This window comes from Gigantopelta aegis, chromosome 9 (genome assembly GCF_016097555.1).
Source record: "Gigantopelta aegis isolate Gae_Host chromosome 9, Gae_host_genome, whole genome shotgun sequence".
Taxonomy (NCBI): domain Eukaryota; kingdom Metazoa; phylum Mollusca; class Gastropoda; order Neomphalida; family Peltospiridae; genus Gigantopelta; species Gigantopelta aegis.
In genome coordinates this window covers 63,372,731-63,392,102 of record NC_054707.1, presented here as the reverse complement: position 1 = coordinate 63,392,102, position 19,372 = coordinate 63,372,731, and the positions used below count along the sequence as shown (strand labels likewise).

The following is a 19,372-nucleotide window of genomic DNA, read 5'->3' as shown; positions in this document are numbered from 1 at the left end:
AATGGCACTCGTGTGAAGTTTACTCTTATTGCGGTAGGCCGTTACATCAATCGGATTAGTGTGTGTGCTGATACCTATCTGATTTCACTCCGGACTATTTCGACGGTATGAAGTGAGTCCGGTTTAGACAGAGTCCACTGTGTGTATATATATATACTAGTATATATATATATATATATTACACTGGCAATTTACCACTATATTTCTTCATTTTATTTTTATTTGTGTTTGTGTAACAAACAGAGAGAGAGAGGGGGGGGAGGGGGACAGAGAGACAGAGACACAGAGACAGACAGATAGACAGATAGAGAGGAAGAGATAGAGAGAAAGAGAAGAATAGAATAGAACAGATTTTTAACGACACCCCAGCACGAAAAATAATCGGCTATTGGGTGTCAAACTATGGTAAAGAGAGAGAGAGAGAGTTCAACATCACGTGGAAAGTTCAGCGTTCAGCTCGAAGTGGCTTGCTACGTTATCGCGTGAGCCAGAATAGCCCATGTAGTTTCCTAGAAACCAATGCGTCTATAGCCTCTATTAGAAACATACTTTATCTGCCCTTGGTTTTTATCGTGCTAAGCGTTCCCAATTAGCCACTAAATTATTTCCGGCGCGTTACGCTCCAGTTGCTTGCAACAAAGGCCCTTTGTTACTACTGAATGAGCGGAAGTAGTGAGTTATCTGCCCCCGATAGGTGGCGCAGTCTGTACCGGTCCAGCGATTTCTTTGTTTACAACAAAAGCCATTGCAAACTTTTGAATTTATAACAATGCCGCGTACTTGTTGCTCTGTGCCAAGATGTCACTTAAGGGGAGGTCACGAATTCCCATCAAATCTAGAACTTCGAGATACTTGGGTAAAGGCGATCAAGCGGATCGACGAAACTACATCAAAACAATGGATTCCGTCGAGTACAGCTGTTGTGTGCAAAGCACATTTCACAGTGAGCGATTACGTTCAGCAGACAATACATGGTAAGTTGTATTTGTTTTTATTTGTTTCTGTTTATGTCGAACAGTATAGTACTTCTATTTTTAATAACAGGTATGTACCACGAGTTTATTTTCATTCAACATTACCGTAAAATACGCCTGAACGTTAGGTATGCGGTCAGAATGCTCCCCAGGATGAAACGGCACCGAAAATGCAAGTCAAAACGGCCAAAGAAAAAAAAAGTTAAAACGGCCAAAGGAAATAGTCATCGTACCATAACACTAAATTAATTCTCATTACTAATAATGTTAACCAATATAAGCAGTATATCATGGGCAGTCCAAAAATATATGTATAAAAACAACGGTATCACAAGTTAACACTTTATTACATGTTTTTAAACAGAAACTACATCACAATACAATTTTATTACACTAATTTACAACATAAATAATAATAATAATAAAAATATACAAACACAACAGCTCATTATAAAGACATGTTGCCTATAAAATTTGCCCATTTGAAATAAATATTAGTAATCAAAATTTACCCCATAACATTAACTCTTCCCATATGTATATACACAAATACACTAAAACAACATTTTAAGCATTGTTAATAGAAATGTATGTACAGATGCAGTTGTTGACATTTAGAAATCCAAATAAAATTTAAAAAATAGTTATTACACTTTAGATGTTTGTTCTCATTTCAGGACAAAAACCACTTAAGATGAAGCTGCTTTCAACAGCAATCCCAAGCCAATTTGAATGGACAAGACCTGACACAGCTAGTCAGATTGATCGACAACTGAGATCAAAAGAGAGGGAGTCGCAAAAACGAAAAAAGGACTTCGAGGCCAAATATGAGATGGAAAAAGAATTTGAGTATATCGAATATGGCGAAGAGATTGTTACTTCAGACAAACATCCTCGACTGGATATTGATGCCACATGTATACCAGCTGATGATATTATAACAACAGACTGCTCAACACAAACTTGTACTGAGAAACAAAAGTTTGATATTACAGACTTTATTACAGATGACAAGGCCATCCATTTTTATACTGGACTAGAATGTTATGTAAAGTTTATTTTTGTTTTGAAGTCTCTTGGACCAGCAGCATTTTGTCTAAAATATATATACCACAATGTACTTAACATTTCTGTTCCTAACCAATTCTTCATGATGCTCATGAAATTGAGAAGGCATCAAACTTACTTTGAAATGTCATTAATGTTTGGAATTTCAGAGGCAGGTGTGAAAAATATAGTTTTCACGTGGATTTCATTTGTGTCGAAGCAGTGGCGCGAAATCAATATTTGGCCGCCACAAAATCTAGTTAAACATTTCTCCCCATCAGATTTCAAATCCAAGTTTCCCACAACAAGGCTTGTTATAGATGGTACTGAATGCCCCGTCAAGAAACCCAAGCCTCCAAGAGCTCAACAATCCACATTTTCTACATATAAGAATCGGAACACAGTGAAAACCCTTATTGGTGCTTCACCTGGCGGACTCATTTCCTATATATCACCCACTTATGGTGGTTCCACCAGTGACAGACAGATAGTAGAACGAAGTAATTTATTGTCCTGTGTTGATCCTGGCGACTCAATAATGGCTGACAAAGGATTTAATGTTCAAGATTTATTTGCACCTATTAATGTTGCTATAAATATTCCAACATTTTTCAGAAAAAAAAATAGAATGAGTGGAAACATAGTAATGAAGGACAGAAAGATTTCAAGTAAACGAGTACACATTGAGCGAATTATTGGATTGGGAAAAACATACAAAATTCTGTGTAATCCTTTGACCAGCACAGAGACAAAATTATCATCTGATATTGTTTTCATCTGTTACATGTTGTGTAATTTTAGAACATGCATTGTGTCATGTAATGCATAAATGTTCTTGCTGCATTGCATACTGTATATTGTATACATGTATTCTCTCCCATAAATATTATCAGACTTCAAACTCTCTCATCAATTTGTTATGTTGCAATATTATTCTGCCACAAAAATAAAATAGATGAAAACTCAACATGTCTATACACACACACACACACACACACACACACACATAAATACTTGTAATAGTACATCTACTACATGTAAACATACACTGTACAGTTTAAGTCACAATGTCAAAAATAACAGAATCTTTGAATTATACATTCAAACAATTACAATTATCTTAGATGTGAGAAAATTATGAATACATGTACGATTTGGGTCGGACCCTTTTCTAGGTTTGGACTTCCTAGAAACACTACTGTTAGGCATTGAAGAATCTGCTGCCTATTCAGTGTATGATTTGTAAAACCGTTTTTCTAATAAAGTTTTTTTTAAATAGTTTTCAAAAAAGTCCTGTAACTCTGACACCATTTGGAGTAGTTGTCGACTTGTTCTTTTATTTTTTGACGTTAATAAAGTTTTCTGTTACTATTATTGTTCGTCAGATTATGTGCAATCTCCGTCTTTTACAGAAAAGAAAATGTACAATATGTTTTGTGCTCAACAAAAATACTTACGAACACGTTAAAACGGCACCCTAATAAAGTTTTAATATTAAATTTGCAAGTAATATGCATGTGTTTGTGTATACATATATCACTGTGTACGAATGGGAGTACATTAATTTGACTAAATGACTACCTGCGATTTTCTGTACCGTTAGCTGCATTATTAACTACGACCTATGCAGTAGTTAATAATGAAACTAACGATACAGCAATTCACTTCCTCGCCTAACGATAAGGTTTCTACGGTCTTGACTCGCAAACAAATCGGAACAGCGAGTCCAGTGTCATTGTCAGACGGACATAGTGTAACGGGCACAATTTCATGTGTAATTTAATAGTTACGATCGACTACGTATCTACCTGCAATTATTAATACTATGCATAGCCATTAAGCATTCCATGGTGTGTGTGTGTGTGTGTGTTCACTGGCGTAGGAAGCAGGGGGGCAAATGCCCCCCACTTTTCAGATAGTATGCTTTATATATAAATATAAAAGTGTGGCCCGCTCCCTACACTTTTTGTCTGTGTGTGTGTGTGTGTGTGTGTGTGTGTGTGTGTGTGTGTGTGTGTGTGTGTGTGCATACATCCCTACGCCTTGCCACCTTCATACGCCACTGGTATATGTACATATATAAAACTTCTTTTTTTCAAATGTGCGTGTTAGTTTGGGTTCTCTTTTTGGTTGTGCGTGTGTACTGGCGTGTGGGCTTGTTTTGTAGGCTATTGTTTATTTGGGGGCAGATTTATCATGCAAGACTAACATAAATATGTTCACACAGATATTTTGATGTAAACAAAACAAGTACTGTTACTATAGGTAGATGTTTTTAAGGTTAAACTATATATTTAGCTGTTATTACAGCAAAATTTACACTATATAATGCAATGCATATAGGCCTAATCAATTTACAGCAAACGAAATATTTAGTTAAACAGGCGCGTGTGCAGGAAATTGTGTAACTGGCTAGTGGTGTTTTTAGGGGATGGGTCGGGTTATGCGTCCCCAGAAATACACTGAAAAAAACGAAAACAAACATAAGATAGCACGTGGTGAAGGGGACTGTTCTGATCGGAATATTACATATAATCCGCCCCATCCAACAAAAATGTTTTTGTAAATAATTTAAGTTTGACGTAAAAATAAAAATAAAAGTTTTTTGGAAATAACAAAAATATTTTAATTTTTGTGTGTAATTTAGAAAACAAGCGGCTCAGAAATAAATAACTTGTAAATTCCATAGTATGAAAAATTGCGTTCCTCGTGGAACGCAGGCCCGTACGTGGGGGAGGGGGAGGGGTGCGTACGCACCCACTATAGTCTGTCGAGGTCCGTTCGTGGATGTGTAAAAAAGAATATACTTCCTAGAATGCAGGAAAATACATCTCTTGCTTTCTAGATTTAAAAAAATGTCGGGGCCCGGATCCCCCCCCCCCTAATAATTCCGGCCCTTAGGGCCGTCGATTACGCACCCCCCCCCCCCCATATAAATTTCTGCGTACGGGCCTGCCGCACTATAAACATAGTGTTTTTATTATCTATTACAACGGTGTTACTGTCACACACAATTAATTAAAACTGCAGGTGTGTTTGTATGTTTAAATGAAATTATGATAATTACTGTGAGGCGAGATTGCAGCTTTGACGCAAAAAAAAAAAAATATTCCATGCAAGAAAATCAAAACAGCTCGCTAGATTCATTTCCTATATTTAACACATGATCAGTTATAACAAAACGCAATTTCATCAACTTAATTTTTACCTGTATCATTCTTTATTTTTAAAGCATAGGTGGGGACATTTATGATGCCAGGGATTGGCATGCATAAATCTCAGCTGAAGATTCACAAACAACTGTGACCATCGTTTTTCCAGCTGTGGTTTTGTTCCCGTTGTTGGAAGCTCCCTTTTTCGTAAATATTCCTGCAACCTAACCTTTGTAATCTTTTTTTGGAGGCACATTTTCATCGCTGATCCAGGAATTTATATCATGATCGTCCATGGTTGTTCAAACCGGAACGCGCCAGAAGTAGAGAGTGGTTAGGGGACGTAACTCTGCCTATTTCTTTTTTTCGAATTTCTAATAGAGGCTATAGGTGGTACTAAACCAAATAGCTTCCGGCTGGGTCAAAGTTCGAGGTGCACCGAACGTTGGCCAAAAGTCCTGTGATTGGTGATAAATGTGAGTGTCGGTTTTAAAAAAAGAGTTTTACCTGGGCAAAAAATGTATGCAATTTTATTTCATCTAGTACCACTGTGTCAAATAGCCTTGTGCTTGGAACATGTATGGGGTATCTGTAAAAAAACAAAAGTACTCGAATTTTGTGCGGAACTCGGGTAGTCATAGACGCTACCCGGTATCTCAGAAATTATCCCTTGCTGCTAATCGAAAAGAGTAGCCCATGAAGTGGTGACAGCGGGTTTCCTCTCTCAATATATGTGTGGTCCTTAACCATATGTCTGACGCCATAAAACCGTAAATAAAATGTGTTGAGTGTGTCGTTAAATAAAACATTTCCTTCCTTGCTTCCAAACTAAGATATGCTACGTGATTTTATACAATTTGTGACAGTTATATATCGATAAATTAATAAAAAGGACAAACATAGGAGCGAGTTCAAGGAGGGGGAGGGAGTCGGGGATCGAATCCTCCCCTACTCAAACAAATATTCTTTTCAATACAATTTCCGGGGGAGCATGTTTTAAGCCCCGTATACACTTCGTTTGCCACAGTCTAGCTCTGAACTAATTCTGCAGAAGCGCCTGAACACACCATATTTAGTTTAAATGCACATAAATCAACTTCTAACGTCCTTTCCATTGCCTGTTTTATGTAATGACGTCGCAGCTGACGTAATGACGTTGTTTTTCTGACGTTTATCGAAGAATAACATCCAGTTTTTAACCGACATCGTCCAGTCAGAATAAAGTAACTCGTATAATGGCGGGATTTCTGTATCAAAGTTTATAAAAAAAAAAAAAAAAACATTCTTTGTTTTTATCTAAACAATATATAAAACATCGTAAACAGTAAACATTTTAATCAATAACAGGGACTTAATCTTTGCTGCATTTTTTCATACGGCTAAAGAAAAGCTGCTCTCTTTTCTTTTTTTTCTTTTTTTATTTATTTGTTTGTTTGATTAACCAGGGAGAATATTTCCTACAACTTTTAGATTTCGTTGGATACACAGTTATTCTTCTTTGTTCATTATTGTCTTTTACTTTATGAAATATTAACTTTCGTAAACCAAATACTAATAAGGAAATGTTTTATTTAACGACGCACTCAACATATTTTATTTACAGTTATATGGTGTCGGACATATGGTTAAGGACCACACAGATATAGATAGAGAAAATCCGCTGTCGCCACTTCATGGGCTACTCTTTTCGATTAGCAGCAAGGGATCTTTTATATGCATCATCCCACAGATATGATAGTACATACCACGACCTTTGTTACACCAGTTGTGGAGCACTGGCTGGAAAGAGAAATAGCCCAATGGGGCCACCGACGGGGATAGATCCTAAACCGACCGTACACTAAGCGACCTATGTCCCGCCCCCAAATACTAATAAATGACTTGTTCAAATGTCTATAAACTTGGGTGGAAGAGGGCATTTAGTTTAGCTAGGATAGCATTATTTTTACAACATTATATTGCACCAGTTAAGAAATAATCATTCATTTTGTTTTTCTAATCCCACTATACATATAAGCTTAAGCTATTCTATTTGGTTGTTGTTTTGGGTTGTGTTTTTCTGTGGGGTTTTGTTTGTTTGTTGTTGTTGTTTTGTTTTTGTTTGTTTGTTTGTTTGTTTTTGTTTTTTGGGTGGGTTTTTTTTTTTTTTTTTTTTTTTTTTGGGGGGGGGGGGGGGGATCGGTTCTATTTTTAAAACTTTTTATTTAAGGTTCAGATTCGAATCCCAAGAAAGGAACGCAAAGTTGGGGGGGGTTGTTGGGGGGGGTTTGGGTTGTTTTTTGTTTTGTTTTGTGGGGGGGGGGGGTAAATATTTGTATTATTTTTATTAATTAGTCTTTTTTTCTAATTTATTAACAGACAGCGATTTTTATTATTATAATAAGAATAATTATTATTATTATATTTATATTTATTTATTGGTCTTTAATATTTATTTATTTATTTTGAATGGACTAAAACAAATTAAATTATTATTATTATTATTTGGGTTTTTATTATTATTATATGTTTTTTGTTTTGTTTTATTATAATTTGGTTTTTTTATGCCATTGCATACGTACGGCTCGAATCTAATGAACGGATCTCATTTTAATTTATATTTTAATTTGATTTAATTTTATTTATTTATTATTTTATGTTTTTTCCCCGTTCACTTGCATACGCTTCGAATCCCAGGAATGAATAGGGATTTATTTTTATTTTATTTTTATTTTATTTTATTTTGTTTTAATTTATTTTTTAACTGATACAAATTACTTTACAATTTTCCCCATGTTTGAAGACTTTTAATTCTGCATCTGTTCTGGATATGACATTTATTTCGCCATTAATAACTATCCATCCATATGGCATAAAAAGAAAATAATGGGATATGTTGAATTTGGGGAATCTTGAATTCGAAATTGCATTTTGGATGATGTTGGATAATTTCTTGGAAACCGTTCATTGCTGCCAGCAGCTTTAATTAATTATTATTATTATTATTATTATTATTATTATTATTCCACCTCCCTCTAGGTGGGACGTGGCCCAGTTGTGATATGCGATCGTTCTGGGATCGATCCCCGTCGGTCACCCATTGGGCTATTTCTCGTTACAGCCAGTGCACCACGACTGGTATATCAAAGGCCGTGACACGTGCTATCCTGTCTGTGGGATTGTGCTACCAATGGACAAACGGTTCCAATAACGAGCTACTCTCTGCATACTAAGTTCAAAATTATACATAGCTCCCCTTTATTTTTCGGCGGAACGTTAAAAAAAAGCGTCCAAATTCCTTCATTTTAACTGCGCAGCCTTTCCTTTTGGCTTAATCCTACGGGACTGTGAAGATTCCATAGCTCCAAAACTACCCCCCGCCCGCTACTGACCCCGGTCGGCTGCTGGTGATCTCTTGCACCTGCCAGTGCGGGCGGTCCCCTCTCTCACCCACCTCAACCCCTTTTCTGTCCTGGACAGAGGAGCCGGCCAGGGTCGGCACATGTGCCCATGACAGGCGTGCGCAACAACAGCTTGCTCTTAATGCGCACGTAAAACCTTATCACTTGACCTGACCTAATGGAATAATGTACAGGGTTTCCTCTCTAAGACTATATGTCAAAATTATTAAATGTTTGACGTCCAGTAGCCGATTATTAATAAAATCAGTGTGTTCTAGTGACAAAACTAAAATTAACTTTTCAACCTCACTTTTTTATTGCGCAACAGGCCTCAAATATGGCAAATTTGAGGTCAAGGCCATTTGGCCTCGACTGATGGAGATTTTTTCAGGGCATAAAGACCAGATGGCAGGGCAGCAAGGCAAATTACAACAAGCGTGAGTGCGTCTGTGTGTGTGTGTGTGTGTGTGTGTGTGTGTGTGTGTGTGTGTGTGTGTGAGTATCTCTCTCTCTCTCTCTCTCTCTCTCTCTCTCTCTCTCTCTCTCTCTCTCTCTCTCTCTCTCTCTCTCTCTCTCTCTCTCTCTTCTCTGTATATGTGTGTGTGTGTGTGTGTGTGTGTGCAAGTGTGCAAGTGTATGTGTGTGTGCATGCACGTGTGTATCCCCACCAATGTTGCACGACTGGTAAAGCCTTAGAATGCCGCTTTATGTACCACGTTGTCTATGGTTCCTACTTTTGGAACAGATTGGCCTCATTAGCAGCAGTGAGTTCTCTCTCTTTGTGACCAATTGTTGAAATAACCATACGTATATGTTAGTCACCAAATAGCCATATCTTAATTTTGCATTTTCAAGTGGCGCCATATGTTCCTTCGGGCCTGTAAACAAAGATTTCTTTTACTTGGTTTATAAAATGTCCCTCCAACCCCTCCCTCTCCCTACTAACCCCAGCATACTCCTACGAATGGATTTTATAAGGACTCCCCCATTTAGGGCATTACATATACTTGCCCCGCTCTTTGGAACAAGCAGGCAATGATAGGAAGATGGTACGGTCGCGATGGTGAGGTATTCGCGGTGGTTGGTATTTATAACAATGGTGCCGAGATCATTAATTTATTCCAAAATAAACTAGCATGAACGGATACCCAGTGTTCTCGTTGGGTGAAAATTAAAGGGGTGTGATCCCAGGCACGACGGAGTAGGGGTTGTCTGGGAGGAGGGGGGGGGGGCTGTAGCCCGCACGATAATTCTGAATAAAAAATATCATTGGTAGTAAAAAGATGAAGTTTACTTGTAGAATGCAGGGCATTGCATTTCAGGACATCTAGTTTTGAAAAGTTTGCGGGAGAGCATACACCGAACCCCATAGAAACTTTGCTTTGTGCGTTCGATCTCAGTCAGCACCCCCAGTGTCTGCTTGCTCTCAGTATATAAATAAATCATAATGATGAATTGTCAACGAATATATCAAATATGAACACCAGTAAAATATGTAACATTTCTTCTGGTAACTTGACAAATGAATACATACACACTGCTTTCTGGTGTTTGTTGTATTGGACTGTTAATCTGCGACTGCAGCTTTAATCATGTGGAATTTAAACTTTTCTATAATACAACAAAGAGAAAAATAGTTATATTGCTTAAAATGAAATCCAGCAGACACTCAAATACATATATTTTATATTAAAACGGAGCTTTAAATACATTAGAACTAATGAAAAGGGTGACATTTTAAAATATTTACTACCTATTTACTTTACAGTTGAATAGAGGTATCTAAAAGTAAAATAAAAGTCATTACACATTTTCATTTTGCACAGCTAGTAATGCTTGGTAAGTAAATCAATATGAGCTATTTACAATATACTGTCACCGATAATGCTTTCTGTAGTCAGAGCTTGAAATACCCCTTACATAAATGAAAATTCATTAAAATTTCATCAGCTTCTTTTGAGTGATCAACGATGTTCTAAAACACACAAACAGTACAAATAACATTATCTCGCCTTCATGTAAAATTCTTTAATCTCATTGGTTGTTTGCCGTTGGACAAATCCCTTATACCCATGTGGGCGGAGCCAAATTCTCTTATACCCCGTTTGTAATTTCCAACAGTTTTCAGCCACCCCAGTTAATGCTAAATAATTAAAGCAATAATTAGATTATAAATAACATTGATAATCAATCAAGTATACATAATTAATTTTATTTTTACTATAAAATACACTTTCAATACTTTTAAAAGCTGCAATGTTGAACTGGGCCACCTAATTACGGTCGTGGTGTTATTGTATTAATGCGCGATTAGCTACAGTTGTTTTTTTGTTTTTTATTTTTAATATTTTTATTTTTTCACTACATACATTTCTGATAAAAAAAAAAGGTTGTTTTTTTTGTTTTGTTTTTATTAATATCTGTTTCACAAACAAACTGTATTACAAACATTTGAAGTTAAAAACTCGTTTATCGATGGAACTATTTTTCGTCACTGGCAAGTGGTTTCGTTCGCGTCCGCGTGGTACGGCTCCGTTAATAAATTGTTAACAATTATTGTCTGGCGTTATTTTGATTATTTGGCTATAGGCCTATGGTTTAACATGTCGGCAAGATAAATTCGTTGTAGAAGCATCTCTCGGGGTATATGGCTTTTTTTCGGCTCGGGGTAAAAGAACACACAGAGGGTACATAAAAAGCCATATACCCGTCGTGATGCTTCTACAACTTGTATTATTTTCCACAAAAACATTCCATCGTAGTTGTGTGTTGGGCTGGGTTCGGGCGCTTATTCATTTCAAAATGGTCGCAGACCCGGCGCTTATTGGAAACCGACACTTATTGGAGATCGGGCCTTTATTTTTTCAAACACATTTTACAAATTAAAGCTATATTTAGAAATTAAAGCTAAAAACTACAAACTTACAATTCTATTTATTTTTAACTTCCAACTGGAACAAAAAACAATAAACAAATTAGTATTATTTGTTCACGTAAAGTTCCTATCTTCAACGTCTTTGCTGGAAGGGGCCTCAACAGTATCTTAAAAATAATAGTTTACTGTAACTTAAATCAATAACATGAAAATGGTTAACTAGCCCTTACTATCAAGCCTAATTAAATTTACATATAACATCAGTGTCAACATAAGTCGAGATCTTGAGATAATGTGCCGACATTTCAAGATAATCGAAAATTTGGAACAGTAAGAACAGGATAAAACCGATATTCTACATTTTCGACTGTTGTGACCTTTATCCTGCAATGCATCCAAAACTGAGGGAAAGTGATATTTTATTATTTGTTTACCTAAACTATATTAAACGATTAATCAAATAAATTAACACTAGTGACTAGTGCCTGTTTATCACCTTGCTTCAATCTGTCATCATATGTCAATACAAACTGATAGGATAAAATATAATGAACTGTATATAATACTGGTTGTTACCTATTTGTGAACCGTAACAATCATTTAGTCATGATATCATATATTTAAAGAATTTTAGGTTTAAAAACAGCAATTTTAATATAAGAAAAATCAAATCTACCTTAAAAAATATATAGACGCTATTTCATGGTGGTTTTTTCGAATACGATTTTTATGTCAACGAGTGATGTATGAAAACCATATTTTCACGAATTGCAAAAATATGGTTTTCATATATCACGAGTTGACATAAAAATCATATTCGAAAAAAACCCACTATGAAATGGTTTATTTATTATATCAATTTTTCCTAGTTTTTGACACTATCTTTCAAAAGTATCTTTATTTAATTAATAATTACTTAATAATACTGCTGTGCAAACATACCTGACAAAACGATCCTCCAACCCCCCCCCCCCCCCCCCACCACCACCACCACCACCACCACCACCAAAAAAACCCAACCCACAAATACAAAACGAATGGAACTGCAAATTTAAAAACTTACACTCCGCGGCAGGACATTGTGTCTTTATTATTTAGTTGTTCAATCAGTTTAAGATATTTTTTCATATACATTTTTTATAGGTACAATTGTTTAAATTACTCTTTTTTTTCAAATGCAACCAGATAACTGATTCATTAATGTTCACAAAAATATAAATATGATTTCTATATTTTCACTGTATCTAGCACTTTTAGTTTTAAAATAATTCCAATATATTTGGAATTATTTTAAAACTAAAAGTGCTAGATACTATTTTTATCAAACAACTACGGTATATATTGATTACATATTAACAATACTTAGATATATAACACGTAATATTTTCGTTTAAAGGTTTACAAGTTTAATAAATGTTTAGATGGTCCAAACGAAACGAAACGAAACGGTTTAAACGTGTAAACGTGACAGCGCCAGTCACAATATGCGCAAGAAAAGCTTCTGGGTCAGTGCGGTATTCCTCTAGAAGGGGGATTTAGGTCAGTTGGTTGAGTGCTTGCGTCTCAGGATCGAATAACCTCTGTGGATCAATTCAACTGATATGGTGTTTCTCGTTCCAACCAGTACACCACAACTGGCCAAAGGCCGTGGTATGTGCGTTCCTATCTGTGGGAAAGTGCTATAAAAGATCCATTGCTGCTAATAGAAAAATGTAGCGAGTTTCCTCTGATGACTACGAGTCATAATTACGACATGTTTGACATCCAATAGCCGATGATTAATTAATCAGTGTGCTCTAGTGGTGTCGTTAAAACAAACTTGACCCATTCATTTATCTTGAAGAAATATCCTCCACCTCAGTGTGTGCATTGTCAGTGTACTTTGACGGTGCTCCACATTTTGGTGGAGTGTAAGCACCTGAAAGAAACTAGAAAAGATATTCTTGGTCAGAGAAATGTGATGGAATCATTTCGATTCCATCCAGAATTTATATTACAGTTTCTACGTGATACTGACTTTTATTGTAAATTTTAATTTTATCTATCTGTGATATTTGTATTTTTGCCCAGTTCTTTACACTATGTTATTATTTGACTAATAATTTTTTTTATTGATGTTGATTATCACTTCATGTTTTGCCTTCACCATAGTTTGACACCCAATAGCCGATGTATACTCAACAACGAAAGTTTAGCAAATATCTTTTATGACGTCTAAATTTGCCATGGTTGAATAAACTTAAAAGAAAACCAGGTCCTCCTGTTGTGTTAAGGCAAAGGTTGGTGAGTTTATGTTGTTTGTAAATGGTAAATATTTCAGATGTGAATACTAATTAACAAAAATAGGTTAATTTATAAATGTTATGCCATTTATTTTAACATTAGCTAAACTTTCGTTGTTGACTATATTTTTCGAGGTTGGGATGTCGTTAAACTTACATTCATTCATTCATTCATTCATCCATTCATTCATTCATTCATTCATTCATTCATTCATTCATTCGTTAAAACAAAACAAACTTTAATCATCTAGAAGTTTACGAGATATGTGCATCCTGGCCCGTTTCTGGTCGACTGTAAACATTCTTGGCTCCCATTGTGCAGGCATTTTATTCATGTTTATATACTCATGCAGAATTTGTTCCACCGATGTTTTACTAATGTTATGGAGGTGGGTACGGGGGCGTAGTGGCTTGATGCGCGATCGGTCTGGGATCGATTCCCGTTGATGATCCCATTTGGCTATTTTTCGTTCGAGCCAGTGCACCACGACTGTGGTATGTGTTATCTTGTCTGTGGGATGGTGCATGTAGAAGATCCCTTGCTACTAATGGAAAAATGTAACGGGTTTCTTCTCTAAGAATCTATGTCAAAATTACCAAATGATTGATTTCCAATAGCCGATGATTAATACATCAATGTGCACTAGTGGTTTCGTTAAATAAAACGATCTTTAACGTTAACTTTTATTAATGCTATAGATACGGCTAACTGACGTTAAATACCATTACATTGATCATTTTCAAGTTCGCTGATAACACATAAAGTCATATTTGACATATAAATCACTAAACACACACCAGGAAAATAACCCGTCAGCACCTACGTATTTAACCGGAATATTATTATAAATGTGAAGTATGGGGTTTTCGCTCCGCTCATGATATTGTGCATATGGATTTTTGTAAACGATTTTTTAATGTTAAGAAAGGCACCACAAATGTAGTTGTTTTAACAGAACTAGGAAGAATGCCTTTGCACATTGTGTATAATATCAGAATACTTAAATATTTTTTGAAACTGCTACAAACTAAAAATTGTAATTTGAAAGCATTATATGAAGATGTGTTAGATCATATGAATTCCTCTGACTGACTTTATCGGGTTCGATTTCTACTGTTATCTACAGGTTTTGGAGATGTTTGGTTTAGTCAACATGTACATAGTGTTGTTTTCTTTTTAATATGTTTTAAAATACGCTTAACTGATCAGTTTATTCAAGAGAAAGATGCTATAATAGACATGCAACATAATCACGTTCTGACCTGCAAATATACAATCTCTCATGTATATAATTATTTCTGTTTATGTATCCTTGTATATTTTATGCCTATGCGCCGCAATTTTAAAGCAAATAAACTATACTACACTACACTACACTACACTACACTACACTACACTACACTACACTACACTACACTACACTACACTACACTACACTATACTATACTTACACCACACCACACCACACCACACCACACTATGCTAAACAACACTACACTACATTATATTGAAATGGGGTGCTGTCGGGTTTCTTCCTGTATTGTGTGTATTAACTGAAATTTAAATATTATTTATTTATTTGTACATGTACTACCTTTTCATATATATTCTTTCCATCCTATCCCGTCTTTCAGCTGTTCATAGATTAAAAACAGTACAAATGTTTTAGCTGAAAAGTGACAAATAGTGTGGCGATGCCTTTAAACGTAGTCTCTTGCTTGAAATTGTCCCTACATCAAAAAGTTAAAATTTGTTTTCTTTAATGGCATCGCTAGAACACATTGATTTTATTAATCATCGGCTACTGGATGTCAAACATTTGGTAATTTTGACATCTAGTCTTAGGGAGGAAACCCACTACATTTTTTCATTAGTAACAAATTATCTTTTATATGCACCATCCCACAGACAGGGGAGCACATACCACGGCCTTTTTATATACAAGTCGTGGTACACTAGTCTGAACAAGACATAGCCCAATGGGCCTACCGACGGGGATCGATTCTCCTATATCAAGTGCTCTGAAATTTATCGTCTACTATTTCGATTGACACACCCCAGCCCAAAATGTTCAAAACTTGTTCGGAGATGAGAATACTGTTTACTCGAGATGGCAGTGTTCAGAATTGTAAAACTCGCTGGCAATAGGAAGGAAAGAAGGAATGTTATATTTATTGACGCACTCAACACATTTTTGTAAATAAATAGTTTATTGCCCCAGACATATGTTATGATAGTGTCAGGGTTGGGGCCTTGAATTCACTACCTTACAAAGTACATAGTAAACAATATACTAATATATAAAAAAAGGAGCAGTGACAAAAGTGGAAATAAAAAGAAGATTGAAAGGAGAAAAGTACAAATTAAATTATAGATATACTTCCAAACTTCCAAACTGGCGTCATACTTAAAATTATATATATATATATATATATATATATATATATATATATATATATATATAACACAAAAGTACTAAGTGTCTCAGTTGTGACCTTCTAGAACTTTTAACCAGGGTTCCCAAATGTCGTCGAATTCTGTATGTAAATAGTTTTTGTAATATATGTATTTTTGTATTTGTAACTTATCTTTAATCAAATTGTTGATACCAGTTTCATTTAGTGCACTCTTTTGTAATTTTGATTTATATATGTAATATTTTACGTTAACAATTAACCAATTTACAAATATATGTTTACTATTTATAATTCCAAATAAGACTGTGTTCCTATTCAACTGAATATAATCACATTTTTGTAGTAACAATTTTTCAGTTCAACGACTTTAGGACCGTCGTAAAATAGAAGCTGCAGTGTTTCTGGCTAAGTAAACAAAAGTTACACATACTAGAATCAATCAGTTTTATTTTATGTAAAAAGGTATTTGTTGGTGTAATTCTATGTAAAATCTGGTACTGAAACCACAATGGTGTTGGGTCTTTTATTTCAAAGAGTAGAATGGTTAACTATAATATTTTGCTCATAATGAAGAGGTAAAATCACACGAACAATAGACGATTTATTTAGTATTTTGTGAAAGGTTTTACTTCCCAATTGGTCTTTTAGATTTGGATTTTTGTCTAAATTGAATGTTTGGTTATTTGTATGTATTATATCACGCATAAAGGATTTGACTGGCGTTAATAAAGCAGTATATTAAAAAAAATTGACCTTATGTTATATTTTGTTTTAAAGGTATCAAAGTTCATGTTTTGTCTTTTTCATCTAATAAATCTTGTACAAATAATATGCCTTTTTAAATATAGTATTTATAAAATATAGAAGTTTTTTTTTTCATCTATTAATATTTTATTATTATACCAAATATTAGAACTGAACAAATCATTATTAAAGCCGAGTTTATGTTGAAGTATTAGCAAGCTATTTAATACATCTTTCCAAAACGATTTTTTTATGTTCCTTTTCTTAATTTGAATAAAATTATCCCCATATATTATTAATTGTTTAGGTGTTAAGCCTGTTACAGACAGAAAGAGAGTTGTCCAATTGGATTGTGATAGAAATAATCTTCTTATCCAAGTCAATTTCAGTGCTGTTGTAAAATTTATAACGTCTAACATTTTAATACCCCAATTTCGTAATATTGCACCAAAACTTCATGTTTAATTTTATCTGGTTTATTTTGCCACGTAAAGTTGAAAATGATTTTATTTATTTATTTTAACAATTTCAATGATGGATTTGGCATTAGAATTAATCACTCAACACATTTTATTACGGTTATATGGTGTCGGAACCTGATGGAAGGATGCATTTTTAAACGCTATCTTATTATACAAGCGAAATCAGTGTTATCAAAATGCTATAGCGCACCAAACAGTCACATGTACCAGGTATTCAGCGACAAAGAGCGATGCTGACGTTTACGAATTATTTTACTGGTCCCCGATGTGGTCATTGGTTTAACGTAAAGCGCATAAACCAGTCTAGCGAATATTTTTCTGTTCGGTCTGGCTTGAGTTTCTATAGATATCACGACAATAAACACCAATAAACCGAAATTTCAATCAAAACTGCATTACAGTGTTATAACAGGAACAAGTACTTTTAACAAGATTAACTTAGAGTTATATTTATGGCACCCTCCCCCCTCTCCCCATCATCATGACACCCACACCCTTCGACGCCACACCCATAAGCGTACGAGACGGGGCTGATGGGCAACTTCCACCTAGTGACCCCCTAGTGCTGGAGAAAATTATCAAATTCGGGCAAAAATTATAGAGATATTCGGGCAAAATATGCTAACACAAGACCTTTTTACCTTGTATTTCCATCATTATACCCGAACAATTTGTAAAAATGCGTAGTGATTTATTTGCAACCCTATTGTTTGGCGTAATACTAATTGATAAATGTTGTTTTCCTGATTCGTGCGTTTTTATTTAATTCTGGCAAAAATCAGCCCCCACCCTGAAAAAAGGAACGAGAGCCCGTACGCCTATGGTCCCATCTGAAAATTGTCTTCTACAGGACCCGTAAATGGACGGTAGGTCACAACTCAGGAATCCGGCTCTCGACCTCACTTTCTGAGTGAATGGTTTGTTTACTAAAAATATTAAAAACTAGTGCAGAGTGGTTCTCTGAATATGTACCGTGCTATTTGTAGTTGTTAACGAGTGGGGGCATGTCATCCACCCTCTTAAAGGAATGGTCGTTCTTATCTATTAATTGGTATGTGCGTGCGGCGTGTGTGTGTGTGTGTGTGTGTGCGTGTGTGTGTATGTGTGTGTGTGTGGTGTGTATATATATGCATGTATGTATATGTGTGTGTATTTGTGTGTGTTTGTGTGCGTGCGCGCGCATGTGTGTGTGTGTGTGTGAGAGAGAGAGAGAGAGAGAGAGAGAGAGAGAGAGAGAGAGAGAGAGAGAGAGAGAGAGAGAGAGAGAGAGAGAGAGAGAGAGAGAGAGTATTATATACATCTAATTTGGACATAAATGTATTTTATTAATCAAATAGTTCAAGATATTTAGGGCAATATAACCAGTATTACACACGTGTGTCATAATGATTTCACATGCACAACGAATGACGTAATTTTGGGAAGCGATGTCATAACTTAGTACGCCTTCCCCAGTCTTAGCTGCGCGTAAAAATGATGTTATTTTGGGAAATGACGTCGTTTCGTCGTCTTCTTCTAGTTACGTTTGAAACGTTTTGACATGACCCTAGCTTGTTATTCATGAAATAATATCATGGATAATATGGATAATAAAGACATTATTACACTCGCGTGTGAATCGTACGAAATTCGGGCTGTTCTATGGTGATGATTTAGATTTCAAAGCCAAATCGTCCACTGAAATTAACACAACTGAAAGCGAAATTATGTCTAAAGTAATTATACAAGTGCTAAGCGCAGAAAATTGGTTTTAGTTGAGAAAAATACGTTTACATTCTTTTAACCCTGGCTTTTTGAGGATATGTAGGAACTAAACTACTATACTCTTGGCCGTTAGATAACTAATTTTATGTTATTACACCTCGATGTTTATCTAATTCGCTTTCGCTAGTTACCTTTTGAAACAACTGTAAGATTAATTGATCGAACGGCCAGTCATGTAGTATTCTTTATGTATGTTACAGCAAACACTTCTTTCTGTAATTTCTGTGTTTGGTGTGTGTGTGTGTGTGTGTGTT

The 19,372-nt window shown here is 35.3% G+C and overlaps 1 protein-coding gene across 1 annotated transcript; it reads left to right on the top strand.

Moving 5' to 3' along the window:
- Window positions 1-670: 670 nt before the first annotated feature.
- Window positions 671-3,004, top strand: LOC121381368. The gene is made up of 2 exons (XM_041510654.1): window positions 671-974; window positions 1,652-3,004. The coding sequence occupies exons 1-2, from the start codon at window positions 770-772 to the stop codon at window positions 2,848-2,850; spliced, it is 1,404 nt and encodes a 467-aa protein (XP_041366588.1). The 5' UTR covers window positions 671-769; the 3' UTR covers window positions 2,851-3,004.
- Window positions 3,005-19,372: the final 16,368 nt, after the last annotated feature.